General features: G+C 37.4%; 2 protein-coding genes across 3 annotated transcripts in view; both read right to left on the bottom strand.

Annotated features, from left to right (window-relative positions):
* The window catches only part of NBAS (NBAS subunit of NRZ tethering complex), a 275617-nt gene that overhangs the window by 167623 nt on the left and 81114 nt on the right, over nucleotides 1–26880 (bottom strand). For both annotated transcript variants that reach the window (XM_081069547.1, XM_081069548.1), the window contains exons 22-23: nucleotides 11216–11299; nucleotides 5294–5447 (exon numbers count right to left, since the gene is read on the bottom strand). In XM_081069547.1, the coding sequence (XP_080925673.1) occupies nucleotides 5294–5447; nucleotides 11216–11299 (238 nt within the window). The remainder of the gene's footprint in view (nucleotides 1–5293; nucleotides 5448–11215; nucleotides 11300–26880) is intronic.
* LOC308506274 (F-box only protein 16-like) lies at nucleotides 21757–24832 on the bottom strand. The gene has a single exon (XM_081069549.1). It carries the CDS (start codon nucleotides 22927–22929, stop codon nucleotides 21919–21921), a length of 1011 nt encoding a protein of 336 aa, XP_080925675.1. The 5' UTR covers nucleotides 22930–24832; the 3' UTR covers nucleotides 21757–21918.

Raw genomic sequence — 26880 nt, 5'->3', positions numbered from 1 at the left:
ATGGTCTCAAAGCAGAGGGCACGTAGGACCTGAGCATGTCACAAAGTCTCCCAGAGAGAACACTTAGAATGAGCTTTAAAGAATTAACGGGTGAAGAGGGAGAAGGGCAGGAGAACAGCATGGTAGGCAGGGACGCATGGTGTGTTGTAAGAGCACAATGAGTTCCACAAGACTGAAAAGGAGGTCTGAAATGAAGCCACGAGAACCATGGCTGGAGCCATCGGGAGGCGCCAGGCGCTGCAGGCCACTGCCTGCCGAGCTAGGAAATGTGCAGAGCTCCCCGACAGGCAGTGCTACCTAAGGATTTCCACGGCGGCGCGTCACAGGTGCACCGAACTGCAAAGAATATTTAGTAAGGATTTGTTGAATGATGAACTGGAAATGGGACTGGACTGAAACCTGGCAGACTGGTTCTGAGAACTGCCAGTTACTAGTATTAGTACAGAAGACTCTCTCCTAGTAACAGAGTGGCATCCTGGGGGACAGCAACAGTTAAGGGACAAGCCAAAGAACATGAGCCATATGGATGAGACTATAATGAATGGCAAAGACAAAGACAAGAACAGAAGTGAAAGGGTCCAACAGAAGCCTGAGGAGAAGAGCTTGCAGGAAAGAGGAAGCACTGATGTCAAAGGGTAACGCTATTAAATAACAGCTGAAAGGAATCGGACGTGAAGAGGCGGACTGGGAGCCTCACGGATACAGCTTCAGTTGAGTGGTGAGGACAGCCAGACGCCTGGGAAACGAGGGGTAAGCACATTGAAAAAGTGGTTACAAGGAGCAGACTGATGGAAAGAAGACAGCTAAAATAGAAGCCAGGGAGAATACGGCTCAATTTGTTGTTGCTGTTGTATTTATAAAATAGGATTGATTTGAACTTTATCACAAGGGGGGAAAAAAAGGCGCACAGTTGAGGAGAGGTTGAAGAACCAGGAAGAGAGAGACGAGACGACTGACAACCATCCTGAGCAGGTGGGAGTATGGAAGACAGAACAGAGGCAAAGCAAGGAGGAGGCAAGAAAAGAGCTCAGGGAAAGGCTGGAAAAAGTAAGGACAAATGGAAGTGAGTCCTCAAATTTCCCAATGAAATACAGAACAAAATCATTGCTGAGAATGATGAGGGAATGGTGGGATGTGAGGAGAAAAGAAGAGGGAGCAGCCATGTAAGGCAACAAAAAAATGCCAAGTAATATGAAAGGTCCACCCTAAGCCCTTCAAAGACGCAGGGATTGACAGGTGAAGATGAAGTGAAAATCAGAAGAAATACATTCTCAGTTGGAAAGAGCAGTACAAATAAATGTGAGGGGAAAATTGTAGTTATAAAAAAAAAGCATAAGGCAAAACAGGAGCAAGCTGGGAATACTTCAACAGATGTTTAATAATAAAAATATAACTCATTTCTGAAAGGATCCATCTACCTGTATACCAACAACAACAAAAAACTACTTCAGGTGAATTTTCAAAAAGCATGTTAAGAAAACCTGATGCATAAAACATAAATTTGTGCAATAGTTTGAACACACAGCATATTAGCAATTTGTAATACACTCACCAATTTTGTGATCCAGATTCATTTTCTAATATTAACTTTGAATTTGTTGTTTTCCCAAATATTGAAGTAAAAATGTTTTAGAATCAAATAACTGACAAGTTAAATAAAAATAGGCTCGAACACAACTTGAAGAATTATACCACAAACCCCGAGCCCTCACTGGATAAATTTCACCACTATACACATTTTCCTAAACCAACAAAAAGGTTTGGCTAAAGGCATTTGTGGGCACTAAGGAAAAAGAAGTCCCGCATCAATTAAATATCTAAAAATGAAAAAGATGAAACTATGTTAGCTATCACTTTAATTGTAGCACAATCCGCATGAAACATCAATATATCAAATGAAACTAGAGAACCATACCTGTATTAGAAGCGTTTTTAAATAAATGAAAGAAAGAATACAAGGCAGCTAAGTAAAGCACCCCCAAATCACTTTTCTTTCTTTATAATTATTACTAATTACTCAAATAAGAATTCAGGATTTCTAGGAATTATCATTAGACTGGTAAAAATTTAAGTTTCTGAAAGCTCTGAGTTTTTTTTAATAGACTATTTTTTAGAGCAGTTTTAGGTTGACAGCAAACCTGAGTAGACCGTACAGAGATTTCCCACATGCCCCTTGGCCCCACATATTCACAACCTCCTGCATTAGCAACATCCCCCCCACACTGGTACTAACTGATAAACCCACGCTGATACATCATTATCACCCACTGTCCACATTTTACATGCGGCTCACTCTTAGTGTTGTACATTCTGTGGCTTTGGACAAATGTTGAAGGACAAGTAACCATTCTGCCTATTCATCCCTGTCCCACCAAATCCTGGCGACCACTGATCGTTTCACTGTCTCCATTTTTTGCCTTTTCCAGAAAGTCAGAGTTGGGATCATACAGTATTTATCTTTTCAGACTGGCTTCTTTCAGTTAGTACCATACATGTAAGGTTCTTCCATGTCTTTTCTTGACTTGATAGCTCATTTCTTTTTAGCACTGAAGAATATTCCATCGTGTGGTTGTACCAATGTCTATCCATTCACCTACTGAAGGACATCTTGGTTCATCAGTTGTGACAAATGTGGTATTCGAATGAAGATGTTACTAACAGGGATGGCTAGTGGGTGAGGGAACGTGAGAAGGGGTATGTGGGACCTCTGTACTTTCTACTTCCTAATGTCTGAAATCGGGGTTACAAAATATTTAAACACTACAAATTGAGGAGCGATTACTAATCTTTTGAAATGAATGAGGTTGGTTGCCCAGCACTTTTTATACACATGAGAAATTTTTGAATTCTCATTCCTATCTCAAGTAACAGAACTATTTAGAAATCAGTTATTTAAATGTGTATACATGAACATGCTCACACATACATTTCTTCTTACTCTCAAAAAGCTCGATCTATTATAGTTCAGCTAAGAAACTGCTGTGCTCGGACAAAACTGGTCCAAACAGAGTCCTTTTTCTTGTTAGAGACAATAGTAAACTCCATATATTTGTAAAATTCCTGTAAATCATATGATGCCACCGGAACCAAAAAAAATGTCTAGATGCAAGTTTCATAACCTCCATTTACTTGTACAAACATGTGCCTCATTGGCTCACTTGAGAGCTTTCTTCGTCAATTATTACCAAGTGAGTTTCTCCAGGATTAGCAAAGTGATGATGGCTTTGCTTATGGTTGAACAGTCTGAACTGGTCATTTCCAGGCACAGGATATTGGTCTAAGACTACAGTTACCAATGGGAGCATAACTGTCTACCAGGAGGCATTCTGGAAGCCCGAGGAGACATTTCTGTCCAACACATAACATCATGGGACCTCCGGACGTTAGTAGGTGGAAGCCAGGAGTGCTAGACGTCCCACAATGAGTAGGGCAGTCCCAGTAAACCAACTCGTCCTGATTCTTGCCTACCTTTCAAATGTCCTGAAAACCCTGGTTACAATGATCAGAATCTAGATCGGAACTTCATTCAACGTTTACACAAAAGTCTTTTTAGAATGGTATAATTTACGCAGACTTTCCCTGGAATGCAGCCACTATATAATCAAGAGAAGAATTTACTTTGTTTTGTTAAAGAGTTTACCATGAGCTGCTCTCATACCAGACAACAATCTGTGGTATTTAACGCAAACAATGCTACATAATTGAATCTTCAACTTCAGCTCTCCTTATTCAAAGTGATTTCTCATTGACTTTGCTTCCTATAATAGTCATGACCCAACATTTCCATATTTTATTTATCCTATATATTGCGGTTAAGTCATTAATTTCTGGGAAATTTTCTATTAAGATATGTCTATGATTTTCCCATCAGGATAATAAGGAAGCATTACAAAACATTTACTACAGAAAAGATACTATGGGTCTAAGAAACCCTTCTTTAGATTAATTTTTCTTGCTCTCAGCCATTAAGATCTGTGTAATTGTTAATTTTTCATATGGGCTCTATAAGAAATATGCGTATTATACAGAGATCTGGATTTTGTCTGGCTCTGTCACTGTACATCCCTGAACAAGTGGCTCATTTTCCTTTCTGTAGACCTTAGTTTATCTACCAACAACATAAAAAATTAGACTACATGATCTCCAGAGATTCTTTTCATCATGATAGCTTAAGATTTTAAACATTTTTCACTATGATCCTTAGCCATCTTCAAAACCCTGGGAAGTCAATCATATATATTCTTGGCCATCCCCCAAAAAGTTTGATCTATAATATTCTCATCAGTTCCCGCAAATAATTCACCTTCAATTTTATGAATACTGAAAATAGGAGTTAGATTAAACAGAAATTCAAGAAGACGATCAAATGGAGACACAGGGGCGTGCCAGATACATTACACGGACATTTTAACACAGGGGTATGTACTCCTTCCCACAAGACTGCTGCCCATCAGACCCTCTGGAATCACCCTTCCCAGCAGATGAAAAGCTGACAGTAGGACAGGCAAAGGGCCCACAATCAAGACTGCAGTAGAAAGAGAAAGCCATCCGCTGGGAAGACCCTGAATGTGATTTCTAAGTGCGTTCTGCCATTCTTGGCTTGGAATTGCCAGTTTCTACTCCCTAAGATAAGACAACTATTGCTTACATTTGCAGAGCATTCAATTAGCCGGATATTTAATGTTCCCTCCTGTATATTTTCTTTGTTCTAATTGACTCTGGTATAAAAATTAACCCAGGAAAACCCCAAGGTACTGAAAAGGTAGGTAGCAGGTTCAGAGTCACAGGGGTGTTAGTGAAAAGTCAAAATTAATATTTAGACATCCTAACTCCAGCACTATCCTCATCTTTCATCCACAGCCCTTTTCTGAGGCCGCCGTTAGCATCTCAGCAAAGGCACATGGGAACTGAGGGAAACTCAACCTAGTCTCTGGAAAAACGTTAGAAACAAAGCCCCAGACAGCGTCCCTGAAAAGCAAAATAACGATTACTGCAATAGGACAGGAAACTAATCAAGCATTTCTGGGCCGCAACAATCTTACAAATTAACATGGTATTAAGCTATTAAAACCGTGGAAAATCTGGGACAATATGGACCATGTTTTGCAGCTTACATTGTAAAGGAAAATTGTGAACAACTTTTCTTGTACAAAAGTAGTAAGAAATATTCACGCATCCCTCGCCCGCCATCCACATGATCCCCACAGCACTGTCGGCAGCCACACACGCTAAACCCTCAGGATCCCGGCAGCACTGCTGGCATCGCGGAGCAGCAGCTGTCACTGGCCCTCACCTGCCGAGCGTGATGCTCTATTTCCTCAGCTCGGGTCTGATACCAGTCTATAACCTTCTCTACTGCAAGTGGGGCCGTCTTGTACCTCAGCAACTCAGGCTGCGCCGTGTACAAGAATTCACTTTCATCTTGGAGACTGGGCTCAACCACCATTCTGCAAAGCACAAAAGGAACAATTAACGACTGATTGCAGTACAGGGAAAAAGTATAATTTTGTGAAAAAGAGTAGGGGTGAAGATGGTTACAGAGGCAGGGGCTATGTGCGTATGTGTTTTCCTATGTATATGCACACTTACAAGAGAAATGGGACATTTTTCACGTGCTTAGTTTATTTTCCTAGTAGTTTTCCTAATTTAAAAAAATGAGAATGGAGAATAAATCAAAACAACTATGCCATAAATCGATCAAATTAAGTAAAAACAAAATGAAAATCACGGTGGGAAGCTTTCACAAAATGCTTATGGCTGGGTGCCTGCCAGAGATCCACTAAATCCGAATTTCCTGTGATGGCCAGCTGGGCCTACTTTAGGAAAAACACTCACAGGTAATTTTGATGCAAATATAAATTAAGAAACCCTTGTTTTCCATGTTCACAAAAATAAAAGGAACTCTGTCTTATTTATGTTGATAATATACCTTTAACCTTTAGTAGGAGTCAGCACCATAGTACTACACTGGCATTTGCAAAATATGCAACTACTCTACACCATTGGTCATCAGGAGTGAAAGAGAAACATCGAGAGGAATACACACAGGGATAATATCAGGGATCACAAATCATGAGGAGTTTTTATGAGGATGATCCTGACCATGGGTAAGGACTAAAAAAAAAAAAGAAAAAAAAAAAAAGAATTAACTTAAACTCAGATATTTCAGAGAGACACCTAGGAAAGAGCTGTGTTCCATTAGGGACAGTCATTGATCCAAAGTCAGCAGTGAATGACAGGTTCTATAATTGTCACTATTATAAGGCAACGGGGCTTTGGAGTCAGAGCTGAAGCTAAAGCACCATTCCATCACTGAAAGCTGTGAACCCTTGTCTTAATTAATATATGAAAGGTAGTTTAAGATTGGTTTTATTCCTATTAAAAAATGGGAATAATACTATGCAAGATTATTCAAAATAACATAAAGTATACAGAGAATGCTATCTGGCACAGAGCAGGTGCCTAATTTGTATGTACAGGTATTATTTTTATTAGAATTATTAATAGCTATAATATGTGACGCAACACAAAGCCCATGAACACCTGGGCATGTTATCCACATGCCTTGGACAACCTCCTGTGCTTATAATTGGTAGTCCTTCACTTACCTAGTTGCACAACTGCCATTAACATTCTGACCAGTGACCTTCCCCCATAGCGGAAAAAGTCACATCACTGCCCCTGAAATCTTCCCTTTAAAGCTGCCCTGTTCCAGCAGAGAAAAATACCCACAAGCTACTCTGAGTTCTTTTGATATAATTTTCAATCTTTACTTCCCTCTCAGCACCATTTGATAGAATTTAACCACTTTCTCCTAGAAACATGCTTCTCATTCATTCCAGCATGCCCTACTGTCTGAGTTCTCTCATCTTTGGGGCTATTCCTTTTTAGTCACCTTTGCTAGCATAGCCCCCTCTAGCGGGCCATTAAATAGTAGTGCTTCCAATCACTTAGTCCAGCTCTCTTCTCTTCTTCAACTCGAAAATATCAATTTTCATATCAATATCAATCATCACAACCACATTTTACCCAAACCCAGACTTTACTCAGAAACTCCCATATCTTCCCTTACGCTTTTCAGATGTTTTCACAGGCACTGCAAATCCAACAAAATCAAAACTGAGTTCCTGATATCCTCGGGGTAACATAGTTATCTTTTAAACAGAAACCTGATTATATCATCCCTGTGCCTACTTTTATCGCTTGTAATCTGCCTTAAAATACTCCTCACCCCGATGCCAATCTCACTTTGCTTCTGTATACGTCAACAAAACATGTCTTATTTTCAGTCTTTGAAGGGGGCCTTGCCTTCAGCCTTCCAACATGCTCTTCCCTCTGCTCCCCCCGCTCATCTGTCACTCACCCTCCACGGAACTAACTCCTGTTCATCCTTCCAACCTCAGATTTCACGTCACTTCCCTGGGAAAACCTTCCTGGACCTCTATCGAGTGCAGTCTCCCTAGTCTGTGCTCCCAGTGCCCGGCCCTTCCCCTCCACAGCACTCATCCCGTCAGCAATTTCCAGCGGCAGCATCTTTCCTCCCAGATTATATCCTTCATGAGGCCAGGACTGCACCTGCTTTCCTCCCTTCAGTAGCGTGTTTCCCCAAAAATAAGACCTACAGGAAAATAAGCCCTAGCATGATTTTTCAGGATGACATCCGTGAACATAAGCCCTAATGCGTCTTTTGGAGCAAAACTTAATATAAGACCTGGTCTTATTTTCGGGGAAACACGGTATTCTTAAATCTCACAGAGGACAGACATGATTAAATGAATATGCAACAAGAAATGGCCTATACCAGGGAAATTTTGTGTCATCTTCAAAAGCACCTCTTCCTCCATCCAACTTTTCCTGGCTTTCCATTTTCATAGTTTTAGGAATTCCAGCACCGCAAGTTTCACCTGCACTTTAGCTTGCTGTGCTTGGTCTGAGAAGAAATGCTCTCATGCCTTTCATCTACTAGTTAGAATGATAAAAAGGCACAAGCTAAGGAAAACTGGGATGAGATGAGTGGGTCAGGTGCTCTGCCAGTGCTACTGTGTCAAAAGGACCCACTTATACTGACAGAACTGTGGTCAGAAGTGTCACCACAACATTGTCACCTTTCCTAGCACCATATCCACTGCATCAACCTCCCACCATTTTCAATCCATTTATACTCTCATTACAAGCAAGGATTCTATTAAATATGGCTAATAAATACCATGCAGTAAGCTCTACTTTCTCCTGAAACGCCACTGAAATGACAGTAAAGGATTTTGAGACGGGAGTTGGGGGTAAGGGGTCATAAACACTCTAGGAAGAGCGGGGTACATGGAGTAGAAATAAACTAAACCATAATCTTTCGTCCTACGAAGCCCAGATAACAGCTAGAACTCAAAAATCAAGAAGCAACTATGCAATTATGTTACTCAGAGATAGGGAGTAAACACCAAAACAATCATGTACAAGAATTGGAAGTAGTTGCTTCTGGTGAGCAAGATATAAAGGACAGGCTACAAAGGACTATGGGTTTGGTTTTTGCTTTTTTTTTAAAAAAACGAGCTCTGTAGAAAACTTTAACTCCTTAATCTCTTTGCAAATATATACAACTCTGATAATATATAAAAACTAAATGTGAAACATAATTTTTTAAAGCAAATGATAGCTAAAGCTCAGCAGGACATTCAGTTGCTATTACACTAAAACTCACTGGGGTGAAAAAGGTAACTAAGACTTAAAACTTCCATTAACTGAGACACGGAAACACAAGATACAAAGTTAAGGGGAGGGGCCAACATCACCACTGACATAAAGCGAGCTTCCAGATTCCACCTGCAATGATCACACTACCAGTTAGGTCTTTCATTTATCATTTATCAGACAGATCGTATAGACAGACGGTTTTAAAAATGCAAAAGCAAGAAAGGACTCATCAAATAAAAAGCCAGCAATCCCGGACACATCCCCACAGCCACCATCCTTGCCTCCTCGACATCATGATCAAGTCTTTCCGCTTTCTTCTTGGTTTTTCCTCCACATGTCTAAACATCATGCGTTTGTGACTGTTTCCTGATTTATCTATCTGTTATTTGGTTGTCTTAAACCATAACCATCCACTAACACTATACTTCATCCTCCCATTATGGATATATCACAATGTGGATTAAATCACTAATTATTTACATTATTATGATTATGTGAATATTATCTTCTCCTGGGCCGAGTGATATATTATAACTATTCCTCCACTTGAACCACATTTTATTTTCTAGAGCTAATAACTGCCTGTAGTCCTCCCATCCCTCCCATTGACTTACATGCATCTATTGCTACTTTTTCCAAAATTGTCTAAAAGATCCATCAAGAGCAAAATATAAAAGTCTTTACCAAATGATCAAATATATCAGATATATCCAATGACCAAATATGTCATTCCATTTTTAAAATGTTTCCAAGAGACCAGGCTCTTGAAGCCACCCCGGCCCCGCCGACCCCGAGTCCATTCTGTACTGGTGGCTCTCACCCCGACCACAGCACAGCTGTCTGTCATCCCAGCCTTCCCTCTGCCACTGCCTGTGTTAGAGCCCCGTTCTGAATCCAATGGTTTTCTCTTTTCTTGATTTTAAGAAAAGCTTTCATTTTCATTTCATTGTGCTTTCATTTTAAGAAAGCACATCTTACAATGGCTTCCTGAAATGAGATGTACATGGATGGTAAATTTTATGAGACCTTTCACGACTAACCTCCTACTTGATTAATGATTGTAGCTAGACATAAAAATCTAGATCACAAACAAAGTACTTGGTCTCAAAAGTCTGAATGGATTACTGCATTGTCTTCTAGCTTCTAGTGTTGTTCTGGAGATGTCTGTGGTCATTCTGATTCCCAATTCATTTTACGTAACATGTTTTTCTCTTTGGAAAACTGCATCCCCAATATTCTGGAAAGTCATGGTAGAATGCTTTAGTGTAGGGGGAATTTCAGTCTGAAAACTCATAACTTTCAATTCTGAGAAATAGTCTTGAATTATTTTTTATAACTTCCTCCCCTTTGTTATCTATGCTGTCTCCAGAATGTCTGTAATTTGAATGTTAGACTTGTTTATTTATCTTCTCTGATCCTCGCTCTACATTTTTACTCTAATTTAGTAAACTTCTTTGCTTTTTATCTTCCAACTCTTCTAATTTTTATATACCTAACAAATTTTTTAATTTCTCAAGTTCTTTTAATTCATTTTTATATTTTATAAAACCTTACTGCTGTTTCACAAACGCAGTGTCATCTCTTATCTCCCGAGTAATATTAACCGTAATTTTTGAAGTTTCCTTCTTTTTGCATAGTCTCTATTTTTCAGTTCTATTTTGTCTGTTTTGCCTTTCCTGTCCACTCGCTCTGCCTGCTGGCGTCAATCCCCAGATGTCCAGGAGGCTCTGTAGGTGTGGCAGGACGGTTCATGTGTCGGATTCACTGTCATCTGATAGTGAACTCATCTCCTGGGACTATATCTCAGTGGCCTCTTCTCACAGGCTATTCCATTTCTCCCGAAAAGAACTCTCCAAACTTCTACTTGGTGAACAGGCCTGCATTCTAGCAGCAGGGAGGGGGAAAGGAACCAGAGCTTCAACATTCAGGATATAAATTTTCAGTAAATACCCATATTTTCAACCGCATCACTCCATCCCCACCCTATGCTATGCCTCATGTCCAGGAGTCTAAATGAGCTCTCTGGCTCATTTCTTGAGTCTAAAAAATAAACCTCTGATCTCATATAGGAAAAATATGGAAGGAGAGACAGTGAAGGAGAATTTACCTGACTCTCCTATCCTCTTCTACAGTACCTGATGCCTCCACATTCTGAGGCTTTCCCAGGTTAAATCTTATAAAAGTGAAAATGAAAACTGAATCAAGAGCAAAAGTGCATGCATACCATAATAACATCTATGAAACAATATATCTGCATATGTCAAAGCCTGAAAGGGAATACCTCAAAGTGAAAAAGACTTGTATAAGGATCATTTTTAGAATAATTCCTTTGTAGCATTTAATATTTTTCCATTAAAAAGAATTTTTAACTTAACTGATGAAAGTCAAGTTTTTTTAAAAAACTTCAAACTCCCGAAATCAAGGACCGCCGTCAAGTAGGTGATCACACAGCACCCATGAGCTTCACAGGGTCTTCTACTCACCCGTCCCACAGAGAGGGACTCCCCAGGTGCTGGCTCATGCTCACCTGCACTCCAATGCTTCGCACCAGTCTTTATTGCGGTGTTTACGTTCATGCCAAGGAATGATCAGCAAGGAGTCGCCATTATAACTTAAATTAAAAACAAAAGTACATAAGCATTTAAAATACACATTCCCTCAATGACTGGCTACACAAAGAACGGGTAGCAAAAAGTATTCCTATAATCAGAAATCTCCAAATTCCTGTTTAAGGTCCATTACGTGGTGCATGATACATACACAGTACAACATGTAAATGGGAAATATCAAATTGCTGATTTCTCTTCTGCCATAAAACTGTCAAAAAAGAGAATTAAAAACAAAAAAACTGACAAGGACTAAAGGACAGTATGGGTATGTGCTCATTCACATATTCTAAAACACTTATCAAGACCCCATAGTTTATGTTCTCAGTACCAACATAAATGGTCCCTTGCCCTCAAAAAGCTTAGTCTAACTTCCTATGGTCATGGGAAATAACCACTAGATACATATACAGGCATAAATCACTTTAAATGTAGCTACTGATACTAAGAAAGAGAACTTTAAGTTTAATTCATTTCAATTAAGATTTAAATAGTGGTGAGACTAATGGCTACCATATTGCACAGCGCATACACAGAGGACAGGTAACAGCAGAGTGAAGAAATAATTTTGCAGGTTAAAAGTATCACTAAAATGTAACAGGAGAATCTAAAAGAGGTGAAGGCCTAACTGGATAAATTAAGAATAAATTTCAAAGGAAAAGGGAGGTAAAAACAGTATGGTAATACAGCAGAGCAATGTGCTATGAATTGGGATGCAAAGAAAACAAACACATCTGGCTTTTAACTAGATATGCAGTCTGACATGTGACTTTCTAAGGTGAAGCACTTCAATATTTCTAAGGTCTCTTTTAGCTCTAACATCCCAAGAATCCATGCAACCAACTGAAACATTCTGAATTAAGAATAAAGAAAAAAATTAGAACACAAATTTCAATTACCTTGCTTTTATAGTCCAATAAAACATTTTTCTCTCATATTTCTGAGTATCGATAGTGGCATTTTCCTAAATTGTATCACAGCCCCAGAGAAACAACTGCACTTTTGGATTTTATTAGGTTATGTTTTGTACTCTCTTATCCTACTAGATTATAAAACATGCCTTGCACAAGAAACGTTTCATAAATGTTTGACAATTATGTTGACGAAGAGATTAGTCCTGATGTAAAAGGTAATAGAGGTAATAGAAGACCACTGGTGGGATTTAAAGTACAAGAGGGAAGCTAAAGGTCTGGGAATGGGCAGTGCTAAATCCCATCTCCCTATTATTGGTGGGAACTAGCCAAAGTCAACGTTCCCCATTAGATATATAGAATAAGAAATTTATTATACAATATTTTAAAAAACAGCATTTTCCCACTTTTTCTCTAGTATGTGATATCCTAGTAAACTATATACCAGATACATTTTTTAGGCATTTGAGTTCACATTTTTAAATTTCTGAATCATACAGATGATTATTTAGAATGAATGCCATAACCAGGGCAAATGAATACTTCATTTGTCACCAAGTGAAAAACTATTTTATTTTCTTCCTTGTCAATAACTAATATTTTATCATAAACCATGAAAATGAAAAGTAAAACAGAACACTTGGATACAATAATGGTAATGTTCACTCTTCCAACACAAGAATAAATTATAGCAACAAATTGAGAAACGAAAAACAATAAACCTAGCAAACTATCACTACTTTTTCTAATTAGACACGGTTCGATAAGCTACTCAAAATGTTTTCTGAAAGAATTTTGGAAAACAGTATCACAAGTTGAGATTTGTATTTGCTATACAAAGAACATATTAGATACAGGGTTATTACTAAAATGGTAAGCAATTCCACGGGACCCTCAGCAAAATAATACTTATTTGATATTTAAAGATTAGAAAGTTGTAAAACTTTGTTAAGCTTCACTGAACAGAAACAGGTAAGAAAACATACCCATTTTTATCAAAACAACATATTAAACACAAGTTCCACGCAGAGACCCACGCCAAAAGGTAAGCCTGAAGAGTCCTAGGTGAATCAAATGTTCTTGCTGCACTGTCAAGGCACAGCACACATGAATGTTTCTAAATGCCGCTGATCACCAATGACAGAGTTTGCAGAGGGCCCAAAGTACTTGTATACAGGCTTTTGTCTGTGCTCTAACCCCCACAGGGTCAGCTGTAATAAGAAGAGTATTACTAGCAGTACATCAGCGATGACCAGAAATGATGATAATCTTTAACCTTTACTGATCTCTTACTGTGGACCAGACAGGATAAATAGCTTTTAATGTACAATAGCTTTTAATCCTACCAACCTAATGTAGTAGGTGATACTGCCTTCCTCATATTACAATGAGAAAGCTTGCCTCTCCTCATAAAGCTAATAAATGACAGAGGTAGGCTTTAAACACAACCAGACAGAATCCAAAGCTGACACTTTTAGCTGGCATACCATACTGCCTCTAGCAAGGACACAGGGACTACAGTCCAGCCCCCAACCACAAATCCATCCTCATTTCCAGCATTCCTCTGCTTCGTACATAAGAGCCACCAGGTTAGATCTGTAAGTAGCAGGTAAAAGGCAATTTGAGCCTTTCCAAAATTTAATTCAGACAACCCAATAAGGACCGTTTACATGCATATTGAAAGGATACACTTAAATTAGGACATAAAATCAATGACAACACCAGTAGGTTACTAGTTTCATGAAACTTAACTTCTACAAAATATGGCTTGACCTTAGGTCTGATCACTAATCCAGGGGGTGCCAAAAAAAATGTATACACGTTTTAAGAAAGGAAAATTGTATTGAATTGTAATACTCAATATATATTGATAACAAAAGATGAATACAAGTCACATTTGACTTCTGCAATTACAAGAGGTGCTCAAAGTGTTTCCCATCAGCATCCAGACACTTCTGATTACGGGCACTACTGCTTGACTTCTTGCTGTGTGAGGCTTCCCAGATCTTCCCCTGTGCACGTCACACACAGTACTATGCGCCTCAAACTTATCATGAATGTGTGCAATTGTTAGGCATGTTGGAAGTTCTGTTGCAGACTCACCCCTCCATTATCATAGTACTTTAACAACGTTCTCGAATTTCAAATACTACTTCAAAATGGTCTTGCGCTTCTCGAACAACAACCGTGCTTCCGCCATTTTCTTTGACTGTCCTGCCTGTGGCATGGTGAAGCCAGCATTCATTTGATGAACGCCATCTTTTGAGCAAACGTCATACTACACATTGCTACCGTAATTCAATTCAACTTCAAAAAGTAACTTATAGATTACATCTCTTAAAATGTGTATACATTTTTTTGGCACACCTGGTGTATAAAAACAAAAAGCTTTCTTTCATTTTCTTACAGGATGTTTTTACAGAACAAATTACTCTAAATTTTAGGAGTTTAAAATGCTTGTTGTAAAAATACCATAAGTTCTTTATCATACCTCAAATGGCAGCATTTAACAAACAAATAGGACCCCATTCCCAGCCAGAATACAAATTCCTTGAGAAAGAATTTTTGTTTGTTTTGTCTATTGCCATATCCTCAAAATCTGAAATAGTACCTGGCATTTAGTAGACTCTAAAATAATACTGTGTCAACTGAACTAATTAATTGACAGCATACAAATATTTTAAGTGATGTCATGAGTATCACAAAAATTCAAAGTTGGAATAGAGCAATGAAAGGGGACAATTTGTTCATAAAACAACAGGTGTGTCCAAGAGGTACACTGATATGGAATCTGTAGATAAGAGGAGAACAAGAATGCCTCCCTACTAGAGATTATTAAACTGAGGAAAGGGCAAGCTCTCCTGTAAGGGTACACATCTACAACCTAGAGAGCTGGACATGTCATTATACTTCACGAAGGAAAAAAGATTTCAGAATATGTATTTCCCTAAATCTCACCTTCCTTTACATTTCAAAATAATTGGTTAGTTCTGTCATTACCTTCTAAAAAACACCCAAATTTTAGCTACTTATTCATAAGGTAAGCAGAAAAACAGAATGCTTAATGAAATTCAGAGAAAACCTTTTTCATTAATATGTTCACAACAAAAATATTAGTCATGTAAGTGAATCACTACATGGGTAAGGTAAAAATGTGGTGCAAAAAAAAAAAAAAACAACCTATAAAACATACTGCTTCCTTCTAAACAGTTGTAGAAAGTTTGGTTGGTTGCAAAACTTACACTTTGACTTTAAAGTTCTATAAATGCAAAACAACATTAACATACTTTATTTCGTCTTTTTCTTCTATTATTTCCACTTTGCATGGGAAGTTTTAAAATTTAAATGCATCATCCCCACTAAAAAAAGTGAAGTACATGGTAAACTTAAGTTATCTCTTTACAAAATAATGACTGTTTTTACTTAATTTTAGGATTCTTTATATTAGAACCCTGTTCTTTGTTTTATTGCAAACAATAAACTTTGCTGGTTTCATTTGAAGGGAACATTTATCTGTCAGCAGGAAAGGAATGAATGTAACAAGTTCTATTATGTTCAACTATTCTCTCACCAATTATTTCTCACACTAAATATAAATGTTTTATTTCAAAGAAATTTTACCAAGAATAACCTTACAAAAAGTTCTTTTATTTGTGTTCTATGCCTTGGAAACAAAAAGCTAAATAGACAGTGAATTACTAATAATTGCCACCTTTTCAGCACTGGTCCTAATATGTGGAGTTATATTTACTTCTATTATTTAGCATAGAAGAAAATGTCCCGTAAATAAAGGACAAAAAAATAATAGTAATTTGGGCCTGCATGTGTAACTTCACTATGGTTACCACTGCTGAACAAGTCACACTGATCTTAAACTCAATGGGAAACCAATCAAAAAGCTAGTTATCACTCAGAAAGCCAAACTGGAAAAATCTATCTAAAGGCATCATTCAGAGTTCTCTTCTGCACCAATGGAATTTCAATTTCACTAATAAATTACTTAGAAAATAGAGCAGAGACTAATAAGACGTCCTGAAACCAGTATTCTCGGATGTTAGCCGTGTGTAAAAGAGGCAAGAGTGAAAACACCACGAGTCTAGGCCTTAGATTCTCCTTCCCCCACCACTAGCTTAATTTCTGGGACCCAGCTGCTCCATCTACTTAATACAAACTGTAATATTATCTGCCCAAAATGAAGAGATGAGCAAATAGTTTCTTGAATTCTAACCCATCATAACTAAGAGCATGCTCTTAGAAGTCTAACCTCTGTTAGAACTATGACTCCATCCTGCATTGCGCTGTAACTTTGAGAAGTGCCTGTGTGTCAATTTCTTTATTGGTAAAATAGGGATAATAGTAATTGTAACCTCATTTGGATTTGGGCAAGATCAAATTAATTAGTACATACAAAGCCTGGTATATCGTTAAATGTTAAACCATCATACAAAGCATCGTTATCGTCAACACCAGCAGGGTCTTTCATGGGTAGTGAAACTCAAGAAACACGTGACGGGTTGACATTTCAAAATCTACTTTATGATAAATAGTAGCACTATATTAATAATCGCATCAATGAGTATATTTAGAAATACTTAATAACTGCAATAAACTCCGCTGACACCATCCTAAGTATATGGCACCTGGCCAATGCAATAAACAGTAATAAGAAAATGTGATGAGCTGATTTATGAGCTTGAAATAAATAACAATTTCCACAAGGCATACTCTCTCTCCCAAATGCTTAAAACCAAGTTTGAAAATAAATTTTTAACCATGAGCAAAGGATGATTTGATTATTTCCAAGGAGAACAAGTTTGTAAAATCATTAAAATTTAAGAGACAAAAAAAAAAATTTAAGAGACAGCCACAAACTACAGTGGAGAACCACAGAATTTTTCAGAAAAGTTAAATAACTGAGAAAGGCTTGAGAAAATTAATACAAAACCTGGTCTTATTTTACTATAATATAAGACTGGGTCTTTATAATATAACACCGGGTCTTATACTGATTTTTGCTCCAGAAGACGCATTAGAGCTGATTGTCCAGCTAGGTCTTATTTTCGGAGAAACACAGTAATAAGCTAAAATGAACAACATAAAAAAATCCCCCAATCAAAATATTTATGTAATAACTTCTACATTAAGCATTTGATGTTATACACTCAACAAATATTTAAAAGACCATATTTTTTGTGATGATTTTTATGTTTACAATATTTTACTTATGGAAAATAGGAGATCAACTTAAAATTGGTGAATTATAAGTTTTGTACGTGATAATTAAACTATAGACTCAGGGTTGCCAGTATTCCATTCAGAGAGAGAGAATGCGTATTAAATATGCTGGTGCTGAAAGATCTGAGCTCACAGTCAGTTAACGGTTGGTGAGGACTTTCCTCATACTGGGGAGGCCCACAGCTACGTGCCCACAATGACCAAGAAGTAATGTGAGAGAAGTCCAGTCAATTGGACTCCTGTTCTCTGTTACTGAGACTGACACAGAACCAGAAGAGAGATTAAAAACCGAGGCTAAAAACCGAGGCCCTTATTTCATATTATTTAAAGACAACCAGAACCTGACAAACTTCCTTTGGTCGATTAATTAAACCAGAAAAAGTTTCCAGGACAAAGATAAAAGTACTTGACATCTGAATTTATCAACTACAAAACAAATGAAATGTACCAAATGGCCATAAACTATCGGCATTATAAGCCCTGACACTATGTAAGGTAGTGCTCATGAAATTCGAACAAAAGGTTTAGAGAGGAAAGGAAGAATATTTTTTATATCCTTTTTACTCAGATCACTGAATAAAACAGCACAAATACTGCCTATGCAGACCCCAAGCCACAGGAAGACTGACGGCCTCCTTGTCACAATCCCTGCACAGTCCTACTTCTAGGCCTAAGTGGAATGAGCATTTCACACACTATTGCAGCGCTATCCAACTGTGGCCAGTCTATGGCTGACACTTACATAGAGCACAAATATAAAATTCCAAGCAATTTATGTATAATAGCTACAGAGGGTGCCAAAAAAATGTGCACACATTTTAAGAAAGGAAAAAACGGTATTAAATTGTAATTATATATACCAATGACAAAAGATGAATACAAGGCATGTGTATACATTTTTAGGGCACCCCTCGTATATAATACACATATACATTTTACACACACACACACACACACACACACACAGAGCCAGCAGTCCTGAGAGGTAACCAATATTTCCCATTTTACCGTAGAGGAAACAAAGGTACAGAAATGTTTAGTAACTTGTCCCAAATCACACAACCAAAAAGCTGCAGCTACAGCTGGGAATTGAACTCAGGCAGTCTGGTTCCAGAGTCAGTAGTCTCAGACCTGATAGCCTACCTATCTGAACACCACCTTCTGTAACTCAAATCACAGCTTCTCACAGATTGCTGTGACCACTGCAAGCAGACTGCTTTCTTCCTGTTCTAAATCCTCACGACTTTTAACTGGGCAATTCATCTGGCATTTACTATTTAACCTTATAGTAATATATAGATGGTATATTTTTCCTATGCTTTCTGGAGTTCTTACCTATTATTTTCTTAAGTTGCTAGTAAATAATTTGCCTCCCCACAAAAAGTATATAATCCTTTCTAGTAAATACTCCATTGCATCCATCACAACTCCTAGTAGTGTTACATGCACAGCAGTACTAAATAAATAAATGTAACTAAATTGATTGCACTAATGCATTTAATCCTCAAATACCCCATAAGTTATAGACTACGATCACAAATTACAGGTAAACTACTACCTGGGCTCAAAAATTATCATCTACTTACTGAATGAATAAATGATTTAATGATCAGTAGGAACAGGTCCACTGGCATTGTCCTAACTTAAAAAATTGGAGGTTTCCACTATACACAATAGCCAAGACATGGGAACAACCGAAATGCCCAGCGGTAGACGGAAGGATTAAGAAACTGGTACATTTATACAATGGAGTATTACGCAGCCATAAAGAAGAATGAACTCTTACCATTTGCAACAATATGGATGGACCTAGAGAACATAATGCTAAGTGAAATAAGTCAGACAGAGAAAGACAAATACCATATGATCTCACTTATATGTGGAATCTAAAAAGAATAAATGAACGAACTAATCAGAAACAGTCTCAGAAACAGAGGAAAAACTGAGGGTTTCTAGATGGGGGTAGGGATAAGGGGGAAGGTGAGGAGATTAGACAATACAATCGGTAACCACAGATGGCCACGGGGATACAAAAGTCAATTTGGGGAATGTAATCAGTAATGTTGTAAAGATTTGGTAGGGTATCCGATGGACACTTGTCTTATTAGGGAGACCACCTCAGGGATGATGTAGATGCCTGATCACTGCACTGTACACCTGAAGCTGAAATTGAGCAATAATGAATGTCAACTATAATTTTATTTATATGTATATATGTGTGTGTGTGTGTGTATATATATATATTTACAAGAAGTGGAGTTCAGCATTAGGAATAGAGACAGTGGAAATGTAATGGCTGTGTGCGATATCAGAGGGGTAGTAGATGGGGAGAAGGGGTTATCACTGTGTGAGGGATATAAATGACAAATGTCTATTACATTGTTTTGTACACCTGTAACTAATAAAAAAATAAATACAAAATAAAATTAAATTTAATTTTTTAAAAAAATCGGAGTTCTCAAAAACAACTTAAAAAACTCTTAAGAATTAGAAAGAGAAGATTTAATCAAGATATAAGACTTCATCTGAATAACAAATAACATAAAATCTCAGGCACCTGACACAAAGAAAGAAGGGCTGCCCCTGGTGACAAATCAAAGCACTGGTGTCTTCAGGGAGACATATCCCTATTGGGTAATTTTGCATTTTGTTTATTCATCTGTCTTTTGCAAAACTACTTAATGCACTTGAAACTAAAAAGTATCTATGACATTCCTACCAAGATGTACCTATAACTGCCACTGTTCCAACCATGTTCTCCTATCAGCACCACCTATCAGCTGTGTACTGACCCACCATTACTATATGCTGAATACCAATTAAATGCGAGAAACTGGGCGAGGCAACAATACATATGGTTGCTCTTACTCTATCATCACAATACCTCTACAATTTCCCACTTCACAACGAAACTGAAGCTCAGAGAAGCTATCTAATTTCCCAAAAGTAACACAGCTCACATGTCACTTACGCGTATGTCCATGTTTTTGACTAAAAGCCTTTGCTCTTCCCACTGTCACTTCTCCACACTAAATATAGGTCAACACCATGTTGTATGACCCCAACATTTACATATGTCATGGATTCCCCCCCAGTTATTATATATAGTATCTACACTTTCAGGATTAAACAATGAGTACTCATTGAGGTCAAAATATTTGTTTAAAAAAATGCATATGCTTTGTCTAAAAAATATGAATTTGGTCTGGCCGGTTAGCTCAGTTGGTTACAGTGTGGTGCTAATAACACCAAGGATGCTGGTTTGATCCCTGCCTGGGCCACTGTGAGCTGCGCCCTCCTTAAAAAAATAAATTAAATAAATAAAATAAAAAATATGAATTTGATTCTTAATAGAAATTTACTTATTACAAATACAATTATTTAAACAGGCTTGTCCACATCAGAAATTGGGAAAAGTGTCTCAAAGGGTTATTTACATGTTAATTAAATATAGTGTGATTAAAGAGATACACTGCAGTTACAGACCAGTATTTACATATTAATGAAATCTTGACTGGAAAAGACACTCTGTCATCAAAAAGAATTATAAGGACTATTTCCCTGAGGTAATTCAACCATTCATAAGATGTTATAATATTAAGAATCACATGTTCTGAAATTATTATTGGTCAAGGTATAGGGTTGGCGCAAAAGTAATTGCGGTTTTTGCAATTATTTTTAACCTTTTAAATTGCAATTACTTTTGCACCAACCTAAAATAAAAATTTGAAAGAAAATGAATAATGAAAGAAAAGTCTCATCTTCATGAAGAGTACCACATAGTATCACTAGGTAATGCTGAATCTAAAACAGATCTTTTTAGGGGAACAAAACATTTTTTTTAAAAAGCACCCCTCAAAGATTTCTCAATTTCAAATAAAAATCAGAAACTTTAAACAGTATTAAGCCACATAAAACATTGACAACGGTTATATACACACTAAAATGATAATGTAATTAAAATTATGTTTTAAATAATTCCTTATTTCAGAACATATGTCGGTAATGCCTCTCAAATTGTTTACTCTGAAAGCAGAATAATAATCCTTTTTCTGCTTATCTCATAAACATGCCATGAGAATTATATGTGAAACATAAAATCTGTAATTTTTTTTAAATGTTTCATACTCAATCATGAAATGTTTGTTGAATAAAAGAGGAAATGAATTAGTCAATACACTTTCATCTCCATAGTACTTTTCAGACTACCAAATACATAACAAATATCAGTATCAACATACTTTCCAAAGCCCATAAAAATTACTCTGAAGTTATATTTGTTTCTACATTCTTTTTTTTTTTTTTTTTTTGTAAATATGTCAACATTTATGCCATGAATGCCTTCAGCTGAAATACTGTAGAACACACTTTCAGAATAAGGTACCCAAACCAACAGTTTCCAATAGAGGAGTCAAGTAACATCTGATTCTCCAATGTGTAGAGCATCTTGTCCTTTCTAGAGAACTCTTTCCACATTTTTAAGTCAGCTTCAGCTCTGGAGCCTGGATGGGTGATGCCTGCAGCCCTGAGTGTCTCTGAAGATGCTGCATGAGACGTTCCGCTGTTCCCTGGGTGGTGGGGAGCTCCATGAACTGCCGAGGAGGCCAGGCGAGACGAGTTGGAACTCGTAGGGGGGAACTGGGCTCTGTCCTTAGGGATGTCAGTGACTGTGCTTTTCTTAGCTTACATCTGTCCTGCAATTTATTTTTCTTATCATGTGATTGTCGGCTGGAACCTGGGATCATTTCATGTCTTTTCCTTCTTCCGTGCCACATTGGCTCAATGGGGTCACAGTTATCCAGGTAATTGAAGTGGATGATATCAGTTGGATGCTTATCAGAGGATCGCCAGGGTGGGCGCTCTTTCTCCCCTGGCTGATTGTTCTTTCTTAAAGAGGAAGAGGATCGGAAAGTTGATGAAGAAGACTGTTTTCCCTCTGGAGAACTGCCTGTAACTGGTTGAACATCAGCAATCACAAACCCATTTTTGGGAGGTGTCTTAGGCTTAGTAACCTGAAGTGCTTTCTCCATGTGAATGTAGTGCTTCTTCCATATGCCCTGCTCACAGGGAGTTGGAGAAAAACTGATGTACCAGTTAAACCGTAAACATCTGAGCACCCAGAGCTGATCCAGCTCGGTTAAGTGCTTCCAATGCCAGATCGCCTGTGCACAACGACAAAGGCTTCGGGGGTCCAGGAAAGAAAATATGTACAAAGATAACACCCTTGGATGCATGGTAGTAAAATCCAGAGCTTCTGCAGGAATTTTCTCCTGAAGCTTTCCACAGCAGAACTTTTGCTGTGACAGGGAGCAGCGTTCTAACAGGCCTGTGAGGATTCTTCTCCTTTGAGAGTCTGTCCATTTGTCAAACCCTTCTGCCATGTGAGGTTGTAGTGAAAAGGCAGTCGTCTGTGAACCAGAAAATGGGATCTTACAAGACATCGAATTTGCTGGCACCTTGATCTTGGACTTCCTAGTCTCTAGAACCATTTTCCAAGCAGAGCTCTTCTTTCTTCAAATACTTGGTCATTCAAAAGGTGATGGTTTAGGGGTGTCCAGGTGCTCATTTTTGTCTGCATTTTCGGACCGTCTGTGCTTTTTGGAGGTGCAAATGCCATCATGAAATAACTGGATATTCTTCCATAAGAAAAACTATACCTCTTTCAGCTCGTCTCCCTCTTCACGCCTCAAGCGCTGGTCTTGCCATAGTTGCTTTTTCTTTGACTCTGCCCAGCCCCCCTGTTTCTACATTCTTAATCAAAGAAATTGCCCTAAACCACTGTGTTGCTTTAAATAAACAGAAAGGGAAGAACTAAGTGAGTCAAGGCCCAGCATGCCCCCAATGCCAGGAAACATGCCAGCCAACTCCCCCACTGCCAGCCCTGACCCTGCGCCCAGACGGTAGACGGGGCCTATTAGGCCTTTCTTCTCTGGTCCAAACACCAGATTATTCTTGGATTCAGAACCTGCCGACATATCCCATTCTGTAAAGTAGTCTCTGTACTCCTTTCTATTAACAGTCACCGTGAAGCCAAATACTTATTTATTTCAAGCCTAAAATACAAACCAATGTGTTGTTCTTTGCTCAGAGGAGTTCAGAAATAAACTGCTCATATGGGAATTGAATTTAGATTAGGTAACTAATCAACTTTTCCATTTTAAAGAGAAACATTTTCATGTTTCCTGTGGGAATCAAAAATGTGAATGCAATGCTCCAATCTTTCCATAATATTTCATGATCAAGACTACAGTTTAGGTGATATTTCACTGCAACAACCAAATTTGGTGGGAATAGAATGCCCAATAAAAACTGCATTTCAAAAATTTCAGGGAAGAAAAAAATAAATCTCTATGAAGAGGACTAGGCTACATAAAAACATAAGTAAAATGAAATTCATGCTGTTTACCAGAAATCCTCTGTACTAATTCATTTTCAACTAACAAATTAATTGGGAACATCGTGACTAAACAACATGATACAGGTAAAAACTGAGTAGGCAGAATAACTTCACGTTAAGTACTTACTCAGATGACTCTTACCGAGTCAAACTTCCAAACATCAGAACCACACTCAACCTTCCAGGCCTAGATCAAACCTTACTGTTACTGATTTACTTCCTGTGGAACAGAAAGTCATCTCTAAACCTATCTATACTCCTCTATGACATATATTTTAATTTTATGGCAGCTATATCTATACCTAACCTAACTGATCTTCCCCTTTAGATTCTAATTTATCTGTGGACAGGACCACTTCTGATACATATTTGTATCTACCTGTTTCATGTAATACAATGCCGTCATTTATATGGCACATAAGTATTCCCTAAATTTTTGTTAAAATAACACAAAATTTTCTATGACTCAGTCACCATCTTTAAACTGTTCTTTCAATAAAAATGAACAAAGCATTTAGAAATGCTTTAATTTTTAAATCAGTGTCACATGTACTCATCTCAAAAAAACCCCCACAAACTAATATAAAAGATCAAAACATGACTAATTTGAAAGTGAAAGTGTAGTAAAAAGTAAACCCCTATCTACCTTCAGTTGTGAAGAACGAGAATAATGTCATCTAATCTTTTTAAAGGTAAATTCTTTATTAGTGATGTAAGTTATAAAGTAAATCAATTTCACTTAAATTAAATTTATCCTACTGGGAATTTTAATAAAATGCATATTAATGTTTTGCTTTTATGACATATTTACCCAAATCCGAGATTTAAAAAACAAGGCATCAGAACAGATATCAGAAGTTCCCTTCAGTTTGGATATCCTACTTATCAAAAGATGAAAATAAGACATTCTCCATAAGAAGTCAAGCAATAATGGTGATATAACCTCCCATCTTAAACTAGAATTTACCTGCATCTTCTACTTTAAGAAATACTTTTGCAACAAAAATAGGAATACAACCCACAGATGGCAAGCCACTCTAAATCTTATTTAATTGTAATATGAATTTCACTAAAAGTGTATCATGCCTTGAGGACATTATGTTAAGTGAAATAAGCCAGTCACAAAAAAACAATTACTGTATAGTCAAATTCATAGAGACAAAAAGTAGAATGGTGGTCATCAGGGGCTGGGTGAAGAAGAAATGGGAAGTTATTGTTTAATGGACATAGGGTTTGTTTCCAAAGATAAAGAGAGTTCTTAGAATTGGCTGTACAACAATGTGAATGTACTAAACACTACTAACCTATACATTAAAAAAGGTTAATATAGTGAATTTTCTTATGTGTATTTCACAATTATGCTCCAGGACAACAGCAGCTTCTAAATGTGAGACGAGGAACAAATGACATAAGATCAGGTTCACACCTTATATGATCTAAACAACTGGAGACTTAAAATTCTTCACTCGATCATTTTTTAATCCTTAACAATATGTCACATAAATTACTGTGGAACTAAAGGTATAGAATGATTCATCAGAAGTCAGCAAATAATTCATACAATCACAAATTCAGACAAGAAAATGGGCATATCTAACACATACTTCTATAGCTCACATAGGCACAGTCCATCTGCATGTTACAGCACACTTTCCATAGTCAAACTTCCAATCATCAAATAATCTAAGCTTAGATATTCACAAGCAAAGAAACTACCAAGTTACTATAGTAACAGCTTTGCTAGTATGATGAAAAAAATTAGGTGTTCTGGATATTTTATTATTTTTTCTTTAAAAATATAAAGAAAAACATTGTTTTTTATTATTAGTTTCAGGTGTACAAAAAAACACAGTGATTAGACATTTACACCCCTCATAAAGTGATAACCCCAAGAAATCTACTAGCCATCTAACACCGTGGGTAAAAGTGGGTAATATTACAATATTATTGACTATATTCCCTATGCTTTACTTTACAACCTGTGACTACATACGTGTGTGTGTGTGTGTGTGTGTATAAATATATATATATATATATATATAAAAGTTTTTAATTATACTGACATTCAATATTAGTTTCAGGTGTACAGCATAGTGGATATTCTATTTCCCGAGGTATCGCCACTTACACAATAAAAAAATTTAAATATTGCAATATCTCAAAATACACTAAATGTAACTCAATCTTTCCTTGTTGATTCAGGACATAATCCAGGAATATAAATATGAGTATCAATTTTCACTAGGTAGTAAATGCATGTGTCAAAGAATTTGCTGACTGACTGATATTGAACAGAGCTCATTTCCATGTAGTAAAAGAAAATAGAGTCTGCACGCAATGCTGTACCCTGCATCAGATACTGAAACAGAAAAAGGACGTTAGGGGAGAAGCTGGGTAAATCTAAATGCATATGTAGTTTAGTTAATAGCATGGTACAGTCAGTTCTGCTATAATGTTTTGAAAATGCAAATTGTTCCAATAAATTGATATACTAGGGAACAACTTGAATGTAACACAAATTTTGTGTTTGCTAATGCACAATTTCACCAACAACATTAGGTGAACACAGAAAACCGCATTCAGCTGGGCCATGCCACGTCACGTTATGTGTACCTGGACACACAACCCAAACATGTACCAGCGACCTCAGTTCCTGGAGTGTTAGGAGCCACTCCCACCCACATCTGGTATGATAATTTTCCCTCAGATTTCTAATCACCCTCTGCCTCCACTTCCCAATAACACATAAGCTGCAACTCTGCCAACACCGACTTCCACAAACAAAGTCTTTTTCAGGTCTATTCCAAGATAAAGCACCCTATTTTAATATTTATGTGTTTCTGAACCATGTAACACACAGAGAACTTTTGGGACGATTTTTATGAGGTTCCTAACTTTGTTCTACTGCACAGAGTTTTTGAATGCTGGACTTAACCCCATTTTCCCCATAAACCCTGTAGTTTTCCTGCACAGTTAGTTTTGCATAGCGCAGTGAGTTTTAGGAACACATGTGTCACTTTATACGCAGAATTGACTATTCCAG

Source organism: Rhinolophus hipposideros, assembly GCF_964194185.1.
Source record: "Rhinolophus hipposideros genome assembly, chromosome: 12".
NCBI classification, from domain to species: domain Eukaryota; kingdom Metazoa; phylum Chordata; class Mammalia; order Chiroptera; family Rhinolophidae; genus Rhinolophus; species Rhinolophus hipposideros.
Note: the sequence above shows the minus strand (reverse complement) of the source record. Positions and strands in the feature narration are given on the sequence as shown.